At 33.9% G+C, this 11,992-nt stretch overlaps 4 protein-coding genes across 5 annotated transcripts; all 4 read left to right on the forward strand.

Moving 5' to 3' along the window:
* The first annotated feature begins 994 nt into the window (after window positions 1–994).
* DUBAI (Deubiquitinating apoptotic inhibitor) lies at window positions 995–5,630 on the forward strand. Its single transcript, XM_066746966.1, has 3 exons — window positions 995–2,641; window positions 2,761–2,984; window positions 3,084–5,630. The coding sequence occupies exons 1-3, from the start codon at window positions 1,182–1,184 to the stop codon at window positions 3,998–4,000; spliced, it is 2,601 nt and encodes an 866-aa protein (XP_066603063.1). The 5' UTR covers window positions 995–1,181; the 3' UTR covers window positions 4,001–5,630.
* Window positions 5,631–5,780: 150 nt separating this feature from the next.
* On the forward strand, window positions 5,781–8,003 carry LOC136785734 (facilitated trehalose transporter Tret1-like). The gene is made up of 4 exons (XM_066746969.1): window positions 5,781–5,823; window positions 6,130–6,392; window positions 6,741–7,165; window positions 7,376–8,003. Exons 1-4 carry the CDS (start codon window positions 5,796–5,798, stop codon window positions 7,995–7,997), a joined length of 1,338 nt encoding a protein of 445 aa, XP_066603066.1. The 5' UTR covers window positions 5,781–5,795; the 3' UTR covers window positions 7,998–8,003.
* A 177-nt stretch (window positions 8,004–8,180) lies between these two features.
* On the forward strand, window positions 8,181–9,980 carry LOC136785733 (facilitated trehalose transporter Tret1-like). 2 transcript variants are annotated; one of them, XM_066746968.1, is made up of 5 exons: window positions 8,181–8,325; window positions 8,389–8,651; window positions 8,720–8,732; window positions 9,006–9,258; window positions 9,334–9,980. In XM_066746968.1, exons 1-5 carry the CDS (start codon window positions 8,298–8,300, stop codon window positions 9,905–9,907), a joined length of 1,131 nt encoding a protein of 376 aa, XP_066603065.1. In that variant the 5' UTR covers window positions 8,181–8,297; the 3' UTR covers window positions 9,908–9,980. The 2 variants fall into 2 exon arrangements, with proteins under 2 accessions (XP_066603065.1, XP_066603064.1); XM_066746967.1 differs by having other exon boundaries at window positions 8,720–9,258.
* A 211-nt stretch (window positions 9,981–10,191) lies between these two features.
* LOC136785857 (facilitated trehalose transporter Tret1-like) lies at window positions 10,192–11,987 on the forward strand. The gene is made up of 4 exons (XM_066747170.1): window positions 10,192–10,235; window positions 10,296–10,561; window positions 10,647–11,185; window positions 11,294–11,987. The coding sequence occupies exons 1-4, from the start codon at window positions 10,208–10,210 to the stop codon at window positions 11,838–11,840; spliced, it is 1,380 nt and encodes a 459-aa protein (XP_066603267.1). The 5' UTR covers window positions 10,192–10,207; the 3' UTR covers window positions 11,841–11,987.
* The last annotated feature ends 5 nt before the right edge of the window (window positions 11,988–11,992 follow it).

Here is an 11,992-nt window from a genome sequence, read left to right on the forward strand (position 1 = left end):
TTACATTTACTTAATTTGCTGTAGCATTTAGACAGCTAGTGCTAATTAGGATATAATTTTACGAATTGCAGATCAGTTTTTCCACTTATGTTATTGGTAAAATTGATCTGTTTGTTAAAAGGTGCAAATGTAGTAAATTAAATTCGATTTAAAGCTTTACCAAACATAGATTTACGAAGCCGTTCATTAATTAGTTAGAAAAATCGAGCCTTTCACATTTATGAATAGCCCTAATGACTAATTGCCTTTAAAGGCTTTCTCTCCGAGTTTTGAAGTCAAGAGAACCGCTGTTCGCTTTATTAAGAAGTTCGCATCATATTCATAGATGATCGTGGACATTGTGGAAAATCAGAACTTCCCTCTCTCAACCTATATCATAGTGAATAAGCTACGGCATGTGAGTGAGGCAGCGTAACTTATAAGGCCTTTGGCCTGCTGTAACTCTTATCGACATACATATGTCGGTATCATTAGGACCAACATTAATGACAAATATCGTTATGTGTAATAAGATATGTATATTTCCATATATATCGTTTTCGGTCCGTACCGATACCAAACATTTTCGTTGAAGTTACAGAATACGGGGGATCAGTGGCTACTCCGGCTAGACTTCTAGGCCCGAATTGGCCGAATCTGTTGAATGTATAAACGGAACTTAAGCTTAGTACGGTCTTTGCTGAAATCAATTGTCTCACTTTTATCTTCAATATACAATGTTTAAATTGCTGAGCTGAAATTCGAGTTTTGTTTGATTTATAAATTCGCGCCATAATACCGTTTCGATTTCCAGCGCCGTCTATTGACAAAAACTATTGCGGAATTCATACAAGAGACAAGAGCGCACCCACGGCACCCGCCACCCACCCACTACCCAGTGGAAACCCACCAATTTTTAGCATCATCGCCTCAACTCACGCGCGGCCCTCTACTGCTATGAGACATGAGTGCTATAACTGCTATGTCGCTTAGTTACTAACCCGATCCTGTTGTGACGTGACACGGGATTTTTGTTTATAATGCTCCATAACGAACTACGCTACTACATCTTTGTCACGTCATTTTCGTAATTTTCACTCATCTCATCAATTTTTATTAAAATCATTGTACATTGAGGGTTAAAAGTAATTAGTAGTAGTTGTATACTTATTGTATATATATTTAGGTGTAATAAATCCGTAATGGATACGTATCAAGACCATAAATATAGTTTTGAGCACTGTTTGTGCTTAATCATTTCTGGAACAGCAGAAGAGGTTAAAGAGGGATGGACCTTATTAATGAAAATCGAAGATCAGGGTATGTGTAATTACGAAAGCGGTTTGAGGGATATTCTTAATGAGAGTGTATTGAATGTACAAGAAATTCCACGTCTTATGGATCGTTTTAGCAAACATTTAAATGAAAAAGCCTTAGAGCTTAACCCAATATCCAATGATGTTGCTACATTTTTAAGGAATACAAATATTAGAAATATTTCATATTTGACTATGATTCTACAAGTTTTATTAAAGCATAAAATTTATTTACCACAATGTGCAAATCATTCTAAACTTTGCGAGGCAGTAGTACTGTCTTTAGGATCGTTTAGTATGCCACAGGATTCTAAAGAAATATCAAGTTTTCGTGAACATGTTTTTAAAGTACAAACATTTCTGGAGACTGTTTGTGCAATTGGAGCAAGTTCAGAAAAGGAAAATTTAATCATATGTCTTCAAACTTTGTATAAAATAATATTGGACTCAAAACTGAAGCAGCAGCCTGGACCTGGTCTCAATGTTGTTTTACAAATGGTAGAACCATCTCTTATACCACAAGCTGTGAATTTAATTCTCTCAAAACAACACTCTGATGATCAATTGGTACAAGCACTAAAATTATTATGCATGTGGCTGCCAATATGGCCAGCTGACCAATTACGCATTCTAATAATGGAGTTTATATATGGTCTGGAAAAAGAGCGTAAATATTCAGTACTATTGGATGTTACTGAAGCAGCTATTGATAAAATGTTTCTTGCTTTAATTTTACCAATGTCTCGCTCTAGTGCTGCAGAAATAGTTTATTATATTCTCAAAAGACAAAGTTCTTTAACTGTTACTCGTAAGGTACTAAACAGTGTGCAAATATATATTGGATCATTGAAAAAAGAAAATAGTGAATCAAGTAAAGAATGTATACAAAACTTAGTCGATATTGTAAAGGCAATTTCATTAAGATTCCCTCAATGCCAAGTGAATCAAAACTTAAAAAATAATTTTCCTACTCCACCCAGAATGGACAAGGTTAACAGTATATTAAGTGAACCTATTTGGTCAAAAAACAGAAAAATTATTGAACCTATAGTGGAATATGCTAGATCAAATACTGGAAAAGTGGGACTATCAAATCTTGGAAATACATGCTATATGAACAGTGTATTGCAGGCCTTACTTATGACTAGACAATTTTGTCATGAAGTATTGTTCTATAAATTATCTAATGAACATAATAGTCAAATTGTCTTAAAGAAATTGCAAAATTTATTTGCTTTACTATTGTACTCTAAACGAATCTCTTTGGCTCCAAATGAAATTTTGTTAGCCTCACGTCCTGCTTATTTTTTGCCTGGTCAACAGCAAGATAGCTCGGAGTTTTTATGGTTAGTTCATTATTATTTTTTCATACATATATTTTAATATTAATTATATTTTTAAATTTGAGAGTGTGTACACATGTAAATCTTAATTGTAGTTCAAAATAAAATTTTTGTTTATATAGTCATTTGCTGGATGTTCTGCATGAGCAAGAAAAATCATCAAATATTAGTTGTTCTAATAATGAAGTTATGAGTAGTCCTAAATCAAAGACTGATGATGACTCTAGTGATAATGTACATGGTGGAGATTCTGGAGGTAATATAAAAAGATGGACTACTGAAGAAGATTTGACAGAAGGTATGGCACTCAAAAGAAAGACTCAATCGTTAGCAGATTTTACACAAGGTGTATATTTTTACTTACATATATAAATCCTATAAATAATATCTATTCGCTTTAGATATGCTGTAATAATATGTTTTGGTTCTTGTTTCCATTATTTAGGTGTTGATTTGGCACAGACGCAGCAATTAAGTGATTCTCATTCTGATTCAACTGATAGTGGGATACAATCTGTAGGAGGTGAAGAAACAAATATGCAGGTCTCACTTGTACATAGAGTACTTGGTGGTGAATCTAAGATAACTTACCAGTGTGCGCAATGTGATAATAGCTCAGACAATACAGATAGGTTTCGAGATTTGCAGCTATGTTTTCCAGAAGAAATTTCAGAAAATCATGAAGTCTCAGTTCAAGATCTCATTAACTGTTATCTTGCTCCTGAAAAATTGACTGGTGAAAATAAGTATCGTTGCGACAAATGTACAAAGCTCTGCGACGCACAGAGAATCATTAAAATCCTACAAGCTCCAGCACATTTAATTTTAACATTGAAACATTTTCGGTACGATTTTGAAAGCCGTTTGAGGACCAAATTAAGACATAAAGTTATGTATAATGAAACTATACAATTACCGGTATCGTCTAATACTTATACAGCACTGGAATGTGAAACTTATCAGCTTTATGCAGCTGTAGTACATTCAGGGTATAGTATGGACTATGGGCATTATTTTACATATGCACGTGATTCCAAGAACAATTGGTTTAAATTTAATGATAGCTATATCTCCCAAGCTACAATACATGATTTCAAAAATTTGAAACCTCCAGATACACCATACATATTATTCTATGAGAAGTCAGCTCTACTAGAAAGAGTTTACGATGAAGAAAAACCACCTTTATCGAGTTTAAGTAAAAGGTTACAAGATCTTGTTGATAAAGATACAACAATCTACATTGAGGAACTGAAGCGACAAGCGAGCAACGTCTTTAAAGATAATTCTGATGATGATAATCCTCCACCTAGCAGCTGTCGTGGTGCAGTTGATATTCCATCAAACACCTTTCTTTTTTAAAATACTTGTCTCACCTATTATAATTAATCTTCCAGTACTAAAGGTTGTGCAATATCCAGATTTTTCCGCTATAGAGAGTATGCTTGTTGTAAGAGGAACAAAACTTTTATCAAAATGCAATCTAAACTGTTTATCTTTAAATCAGCTAGCATAGTGTTTATATAATGGAGACTGTTTAAACAAAAACTTCATATTTATATTATAATATTATTTTTTAATCGGATCTTCCCTGAGAGGGCTATAATGATAAAATAGTAAACGTTGACTTGTTTGTTATTTCACAAAATGAATCACAAAAATTTGCGGTACGTATCCTATTTCCAGAAGTACACTTTTTATAGCATCAAAACATCTAGAGAGTGCATAAATATCTGTATAGACAATCTGGAGAAAATAGTGCGCGTATTATAGTACAGCCAACGAGTTAACAATGGTAACAATTTCATATTGGCTTCGGTATACGATTACTTTCATTATAAATGAGGTCAAGCTGTGAAAGGAATTTTTTAAAGATAGATCGTCCAGTAACTTTAAAGAAATATCGTAGCGTGCTTACGATACGTATTATACAAAAAATACTTTGTATTTAATGTCTGCCAAAAATGATACCTGAAATTCTCTATTAACAGAAATAGCTGTTAACATTTAAAATACGCTTTTAACTTGTGTATGGTAAGATCTCTAATTGCATTATAATAGTATTAGATTTTTTATAACGTAGCAATTATTACTCTTGAAAATCTATAACGACAGATTAATTGTATGTGTACATTAATTACGAATTCGATTGAGTTCAACATAAAATAAGAAAGATATGCCATTAGAGATCTGCTGTATAAGTCAAAGGATTGTTAATCTGTTTTTATAATTTAATTGGCTGTGTGTTGTGTGCATCAAATCTAATGGACAGTATTTGATAATTTACAAAAAGAATACTTTATTATTACTATACACTCATTAATATATATTTCACTTTTTTCGACATTTCGTCTCGAAATTTTTAGCAATTGTGCATAATTTTCGAAAAATTTATTGTATTTTTTACTTAGTCTTACCATAGATCGTTAATAACAGCACACATTAATAAAAGTACAATTATTTAAATAGTTATTAATTCTTTTAACAGATTTATTATATATTGAATATAATAATTATTTAATTATTTCGTGAAAAATATTTTTATCATTTTAAAATATGCTTAGATGTGATTTAAGGTAGCTATAAATTGTAGTCATCACTGCGAATTCATAATAGAAAGAAGCAAATGGAGAATGTACATAGTTATATTTTAATTATAGTTGTATTAACAGTTTAATATATTATAAATCTGTGATAAATTTGCACTATCATTAAACTGACAATATTAATTTGGTATTGCAGTATTGAATAAAGTGTATTATATATAATGTTCATCTTAATTATGACCATTGCACATATTGTATAATTTTCGTTAAGTCATGTATATTTGACAAGCAGTTACGAATGTATGAATAAATTATTTGAAGTAATTCTTTCACAAACTATGGGACTATTGAACTGCGATATAAGACTAGTGTATTGAACCGTGTTTTAAATTTCACTCTGTCAGCACTGGCATTACTGCCGCTTCTATAAGGTATTTGACACAAAGTATAGCAATTTCAATACTTGTAGTACTAGCAGTAAATTTTGAAATGCGGTTTAGATTTGGATTTTATCGTTATCTTTTTTGAAGTGGGAAGTAAGTGAAACCGGTAAGTCTCTTGTTAATATTTGCCAGACGCAATATTTTCTTCGTATCGAGCAGACTTTTAAGATGCAGGCCTATGCAGCGGCAATAGCTGGTATGTTATTTTTTTCATATGTCATGATGTACGGTGCAATCCCATATCATTAAAGCTATACTTTCAGAATTTAATAATTATGTTTTTAAATCATCGACGCTTCGACAATTTGAGTAAACGTTGCAAAAATATACTTTCAAACTAATTAATTTTGTACGTGCAATTTTTGACTTGTTGTTTGGCCTATAAAAGTCTTAAGTATATCTTTCTTCGTTGAAACAGAATCATAGTATTTTCTTACTCATATATGTTTTACTCTTAATTTGATTTTCTCTTATTGCGAATGTTCTGGTGTTCTATGGACAGGTAATTTAGGTATGCTGTCCATTGGGCTTTTCTTTGGATGGGCTTCACCGTCCCTATCAAAATTGCAATCAGAAGACAGCCCCGTGAAACTAAATCTGGCTCAGTATTCTTGGATTGTTTCATTATTCACATTCGGGGCATTAGCAGGATCGGTCATATCTTCTTTTATTATAAATGTAATTGGAAGGAAGAAAACTATGCTTGCTTCAACTATACCTTCGATAATCGGCTGGCTTATGATCGCATTCGCCACAACAGCGTCGGTAAAACTTTAAAGTGGATAAATTTACAGTAGCTTTTATCTACATATTTTATTAGTTTTTAAACTAATCCTTTATCAGTAGTAATACATGTCAAAGTACGTTTATAATACAATTATCTTATCAAGTAATACATGTAACAATCAAAGATAAAGTATTTCAGCTTCTCAAGTTCGAGTAGATTAAAACTGATTTTTGATTCATGAATTGCAGCTGAACTCGTCTCATCAGTTAATCAATATAGATATAATGTTAAAATCTTAAAGAGTTATGTTGTTTATTTATGTGATCTATTACTTAAAAGAATTGATTAAAATAATAAATAATATAGTCTCGTTTTTATTTTTGCAGGAATTCTATATATCAAGATTTATATCTGGGATATCAGCTGGTATATCTTATTCGGTGACTCCAATTTATTTGGGAGAAATTTCACCGGCGAAACAGCGTGGTCTTTTTACATCAATATTGACGGTAGCTGCAAAATTAGGAGCGATTTTGGAATATTCGATGGGTCCTTTCCTGTCGGTACAAAAGTTAGCTTTGGTTTCTTTAATAGCGCCGATCCTCTTCGCAGCAACGTTTGTCTGGTTACCCGAATCACCCTATCAATTGATTCGATCTATGAAACACAGGGAGGCGATAGATTCATTAATAAAATTGAGAGGGAAACAGGACATTTTTGATGAATTTGATTTGATTCACAAATCTGTGAACGAGGATCTTACCAATGGCACTGGATTTAAAGAACTATTCTGTGTGCCAGGAAATCGAAAGTAAGATTTTATTGTATGTGGATTTTATTTACGCGAAGGAAAGTCAGTAGTCTAGATCAAGAGACACGATAGTATCTCTATACGGCAAGTAATTAAGAAAAAAAAAAAAAACAAAGACATTACCTTCTTTTAAGCTAAGATTTGATTTATCTCTGCTTAATTATATCTTCGATGGATATTTTTTTAAAGAAAAATTAATTTATTTTACAGAGCAATGATAATTATATTAGGATTATTGTTTTGCCAACAATTTGGCGGCAGTCAAGTGATCATAAATTACGCTCAATCCATATTTGATGCAGCTAACATTGGCTTCGAAGGAAAATATTTAACAATAATTTTAGGAGTGATACAATTGACATTTACAATTATTTGTTCAGCAACGATCGATCGTGGCGGTCGAAGGTTATTATTGGTATCCTCGCTGATCGGAACAGGTGTAGCAACTGGAATAATTGGAGCATATTTTTATTGTCAAAAGTTGGGCTTGAGCTCAGCTATAGAATGGATGCCAGCTATAGGAGTGATTATGTACGTCGTTACGTATGCCTTTGGAATAGCAGTAATCCCGTTTACTTTAATGGGAGAACTCTTTCCAACCAACGTGAAAGCACTTGGAAACACAGTAATAATGAGTTGTTGCAATATATTTTCCTTCGGCATTATAAAATCCTACCAAGATATAGTTGACGCTTTTGGCATATATATCTCTTTTTGGATTTTCACTTTTTTTAATTTTATTGGTGCGATATTCTCATTCTTCTACGTACCCGAAACAAAGGGCAGGACCCTTCAAGATATTCAGAATGAATTACGTGGTCGGAAAGTATAATTTATTAAGCATGTTCCATTAAATAAATCGTACAGAAATCCTAAAAGTACTTCTTTCTTCTTTTACAAATTTCGTAATATATTCGATAAGTTGTTTTCAATATTTAAAAGTTAATTTTTCTTTATCACTTTAACGCTTTTTACTGCGCTCATGATATGACATCAGACAGACCCATTAGTTCATTAGGAAGGTTTACTTTATTTTAGAGTACAGCATTTTGCTTAATATACACTGTCAGTACACTGCAAATATGTTATTCAAATGTACACATTATCGCTAGTGAGCTTACAATAATCAATTATGGGATTTATTTTTCCTCTAGTTATACGTGAGTTACACAGTTAATCTCGTATTTCACAAGGTTTTAATAAATTTACATTTATTTTTATAGTGAGTTTGGGATGTATATTAGCGGGTTCAGTGCTTGGATGGTCTTCCCCGTACATAGCAGTTTTGGAAGGGGATGAATCCAGTATTAAAATGAGCGCTAACGACGCTTCTTGGGTTGTATCGATAGTGTCTGTTGGAAGTGCATGTAGCATGATGATAGGTTTTTTTTTTGATCATTATTTTGGAAGAAGAAAACTTTTAATGCTTTCAATGATACCATTTTCCCTAGGATGGTTGTTGATAGCTTTCGCATTGACATCCGTGGTTTGTAACATTTGACGTCGCGTTAAAACAATTGAAATCTCATGCAATTAAAACGATGATATTTTTAGGATCTTACTATTGGTAGGTACCTGGTGGGTTTCGGCGAGGGGATCATTTTAATGGTCGCTCCAGCAATGCTTTCTGAATTAGCTCCGATCAAGTATCGCGGATCAGCTACTAGTTGCAATGCTTTCTCTTTGAGATTAGGAGTTTTAATTACGTACGTAATTGGAGCATTTTTATCAATGAAATTACACGCATTGATACATTTCGGCATTAGTATTGTTTACATTTTCTTATTGAGAGCAATACCAGAGTCACCCTATTTTCTGATTTCACGAGGACAATTTCCAGAGGCTGAAGCAGCTCTGATATCCCTTCGAAATAGTACAGAGATAGACGAAGAATTGAAAGAAATTATCAAATCTGTGGAGAAAAATGTATCTTCCAATACGAGAGTCACTGATTTGTTCAAAGTTAATGAGAACCGAAAGCCCTTAATAGCCATTTTTATTCTTACTATACTAGTATATCTATCTGGCGGTCAGTGTTTATTGGCATATGCTGAGTCTATTTTCGACGAAGTAGAACCTTCCTTATCAGGAAAGTAAGTAACTTTTAACTTCATAATATTTGTAATAACTTCAAAATGCTACTACACAATATTTCATCCTTTAATCAGGTATCTGGCTATTATCCTGGCAGCTTTATCAATTCTCTGCAGTGCAGCCAATATGTTCTGTATTGATCGTTTGGGCAGAAAGACACTTCTTATTTGTTCATTAATCGGCAGCCTCCTTTCGACAGCAACAGTGGCCACATATTTGACTCTTAAAGAATTTAGTTATCCTGTAACGAAATACCGCACAATACCACTCGTTGCTTTAATGGTCACAGTAGTATGCCCTTCGTTTGGAATCTTACCTACGATGTCAGTTTTACTCTCAGAATTATTTTTTGCTAATATTAGAGTAAAGACATTCGCTGTATATGCAGAAACTAGTAATATTTCAACTTTCGTCGCTCTAAAAACATTTCATATATTCGCTTACAATTACGGTCTATACGTTCCGTACTTGATATTTTCTGGCATAGTTTTGTTGTGTATAATCCACGTGTGTTTGAATGTGCCAGAAACATTTGGAAAGACTCTTGACGAAATTCATATATTTTATTTGGGTAACTCGGCTGCTAAAAACAAAGTGGTAGTAAGCGATTATGAAGGGAAAGTTGAAGAAGCCGGTACCAAATACTGACTTCGTACAATAATAATACACTTTTTTCATATTTATTGTACCAGTAAATGAATAAAAATTAATTTATTCACCAATGTAATACGATTTCGATTTTTATTGCTCCTCGAGTCTTCAATTAAAATAGATCGACAGGAAAAATGAGAATATTAGCACCGATGTGTAATACGATTCCCGGCGTATTTCAAGTTCAGTGAAACAATTATAATTGTCGACTATTTTCTTATCTGCTACAATTAGAAATATACTTAATTATCGAAATAATAAGGAGAGTTTCTTCAATCGTGCAGAAGTTGAGCAACAATGGTTTTCACTCGAACGGTTGTAGCAGGTAAAGACTGGATAGTGAAATACGAAATAATAGAGGATAATTGTTCGATTGTTCTCTTAGCAAATTTAGCTGTAGTCACAACTGGGATTTGTTTCGGATGGACGTCCCCGTCAATATCCAGTTTGCGAGATCCGGATACGCCAGGATTAACGATAACGGATAGGGAAGCATCATGGATCGCATCACTGATGACTTTGGGTTCTGCAATCGGTGTCATAGCTTCCTCGATATTACTCAATCGTGTAGGACGTAAGATTACATTGCTATTATCAACCGTGCCTTTCATAAGCGGATGGTTGTGGATTGTTTTTGCCGACAGAGCTATGGTTTGAGCTAGATAAAAAATTTATTAATATATCCCCCCTACTCGTATATCCCTCTTTTCACATTTGTCATATACGATTCTTTCAGCACATGTACATCGGTCGAATTATATTGGGTCTTGGCACTGGTTTGACTTTAACAGTGATACCTTTGTATTTCTCCGAAATCGCCCCAACGAAAAATCGGGGTGCCACCGGTTCATCGATATTTTTCGCGTTAAAGCTTGGTATACTGATAGCCTACATCTTTGGAATGCTGGTTTCTGTAAGGATCCTATCTCTGGTAGCACTGGTATTTCCCTGTATGTTCGGAACGCTATTTTTCTGGTGTCCAGAGTCACCGTATTATCTAGTTTATCGAGGTGAACATGATAAGGCAAGAGTTACACTGATGCACCTACGTGGATCCTTGAAAATCGACGAAGAGATGGATATGATCGTGAAGATGATCGAGTCGGATGTATCTACGAATACGAGCATATTAGATTTATTTCTCGTACGTTCTAACAGGAAGGCGTGCTTTATCATGTTCTTCCTCGTATTAGTCCAATATACAACCGGAAGTCAAGCTATAACGGCTTATGCCGAAATTATTTTTGATGCAGCTCGCAGTAGAGTGTCTGGAGGGTAGGTATAGCATATATATATATATATATATATAGTACAACTCTAAAGTATTACGTAGTAGTAGCTTAGATGGAAAATGTTTGGCAACGAAGATTATTTGTTCAACAGGTATTTGGCAATAATTCTGGGCGCGGTGCAATTAGTGTCTGTGGTATTCACGATAGCTTGCGTGGATCGTGGTGGTCGTAGAGTTTTACTGCTTCTCTCAACAAGCGGCGTGACCATTTGCACTTTCCTGATAGCAGTGTACTTTTATGTCCAAAATGACGGGCAGGAAGTGGAAGAGCTCAAGTGGATCGCCTGCATATCTGTAATTCTATTCACTATAATGTACGCTCTGGGATTATCCTCTATACCGAATATGATGGTGGGAGAAATGTTCCCCGCTAGCGTCAAGCCAAAAGCAGCGGGTCTTCTCGGTATTCTCGCCGATATATGCAGTTTCTTTATCATCAAGTTCTTTTATGCTCTCTCAAAAGCCGAAGGCATGCACGTACCCTTTTTCCTCTTCACTCTATTCGGCTTGCTAGGAATTTGTCACATAGCTTTCTTCTTGCCAGAGACCAAACGCAAGACTTTGCAGGAAGTTCAAGATATCCTGGTACTCGGCAGAAATACCTACATTCCGAGAATAGATCACAAGTTGTTCTCTTGAAAGATTTATCAGCGTCCCGACTCGTTCGACAAAATTTTTAATCTTAAACAATTATTTTTAAAAGTAATATATAAAAACATCATACGTTTTTGTTGCCCCACTCTTCTTTGTTGTTCTATATAATAACACGATATTTTGTAGTCCTCATGCTT

Source organism: Prorops nasuta, unplaced genomic scaffold, assembly GCF_024137725.1.
Source record: "Prorops nasuta isolate Cenicafe-Biocafe unplaced genomic scaffold, Cenicafe_Pnas_1.2 PNAS00003, whole genome shotgun sequence".
Lineage (NCBI taxonomy): Eukaryota > Metazoa > Arthropoda > Insecta > Hymenoptera > Bethylidae > Prorops > Prorops nasuta.

Coding starts and splice junctions, on each gene's coding strand:
- DUBAI (XM_066746966.1), top strand. CDS start 1,182: ATGGATACGTATCAAGACCATAAATATAGTTTTGAGCACTGTTTGTGC. Junction 2,642..2,760: donor GATAGCTCGGAGTTTTTATG/GTTAGTTCATTA, acceptor TTGTTTATATAG/TCATTTGCTGGATGTTCTGC. Junction 2,985..3,083: donor GTTAGCAGATTTTACACAAG/GTGTATATTTTT, acceptor TCCATTATTTAG/GTGTTGATTTGGCACAGACG.
- LOC136785857 (XM_066747170.1), top strand. CDS start 10,208: ATGGTTTTCACTCGAACGGTTGTAGCAG. Junction 10,236..10,295: donor CACTCGAACGGTTGTAGCAG/GTAAAGACTGGA, acceptor TTGTTCTCTTAG/CAAATTTAGCTGTAGTCACA. Junction 11,186..11,293: donor CGCAGTAGAGTGTCTGGAGG/GTAGGTATAGCA, acceptor TTTGTTCAACAG/GTATTTGGCAATAATTCTGG.
- LOC136785734 (XM_066746969.1), top strand. CDS start 5,796: ATGCAGGCCTATGCAGCGGCAATAGCTG. Junction 5,824..6,129: donor CTATGCAGCGGCAATAGCTG/GTATGTTATTTT, acceptor TTCTATGGACAG/GTAATTTAGGTATGCTGTCC. Junction 7,166..7,375: donor TGTGTGCCAGGAAATCGAAA/GTAAGATTTTAT, acceptor TTTATTTTACAG/AGCAATGATAATTATATTAG.
- LOC136785733 (XM_066746967.1), top strand. CDS start 8,298: ATGGGATTTATTTTTCCTCTAGTTATAC. Junction 8,652..8,719: donor CTTTCGCATTGACATCCGTG/GTTTGTAACATT, acceptor TGATATTTTTAG/GATCTTACTATTGGTAGGTA. Junction 9,259..9,333: donor GAACCTTCCTTATCAGGAAA/GTAAGTAACTTT, acceptor TCCTTTAATCAG/GTATCTGGCTATTATCCTGG.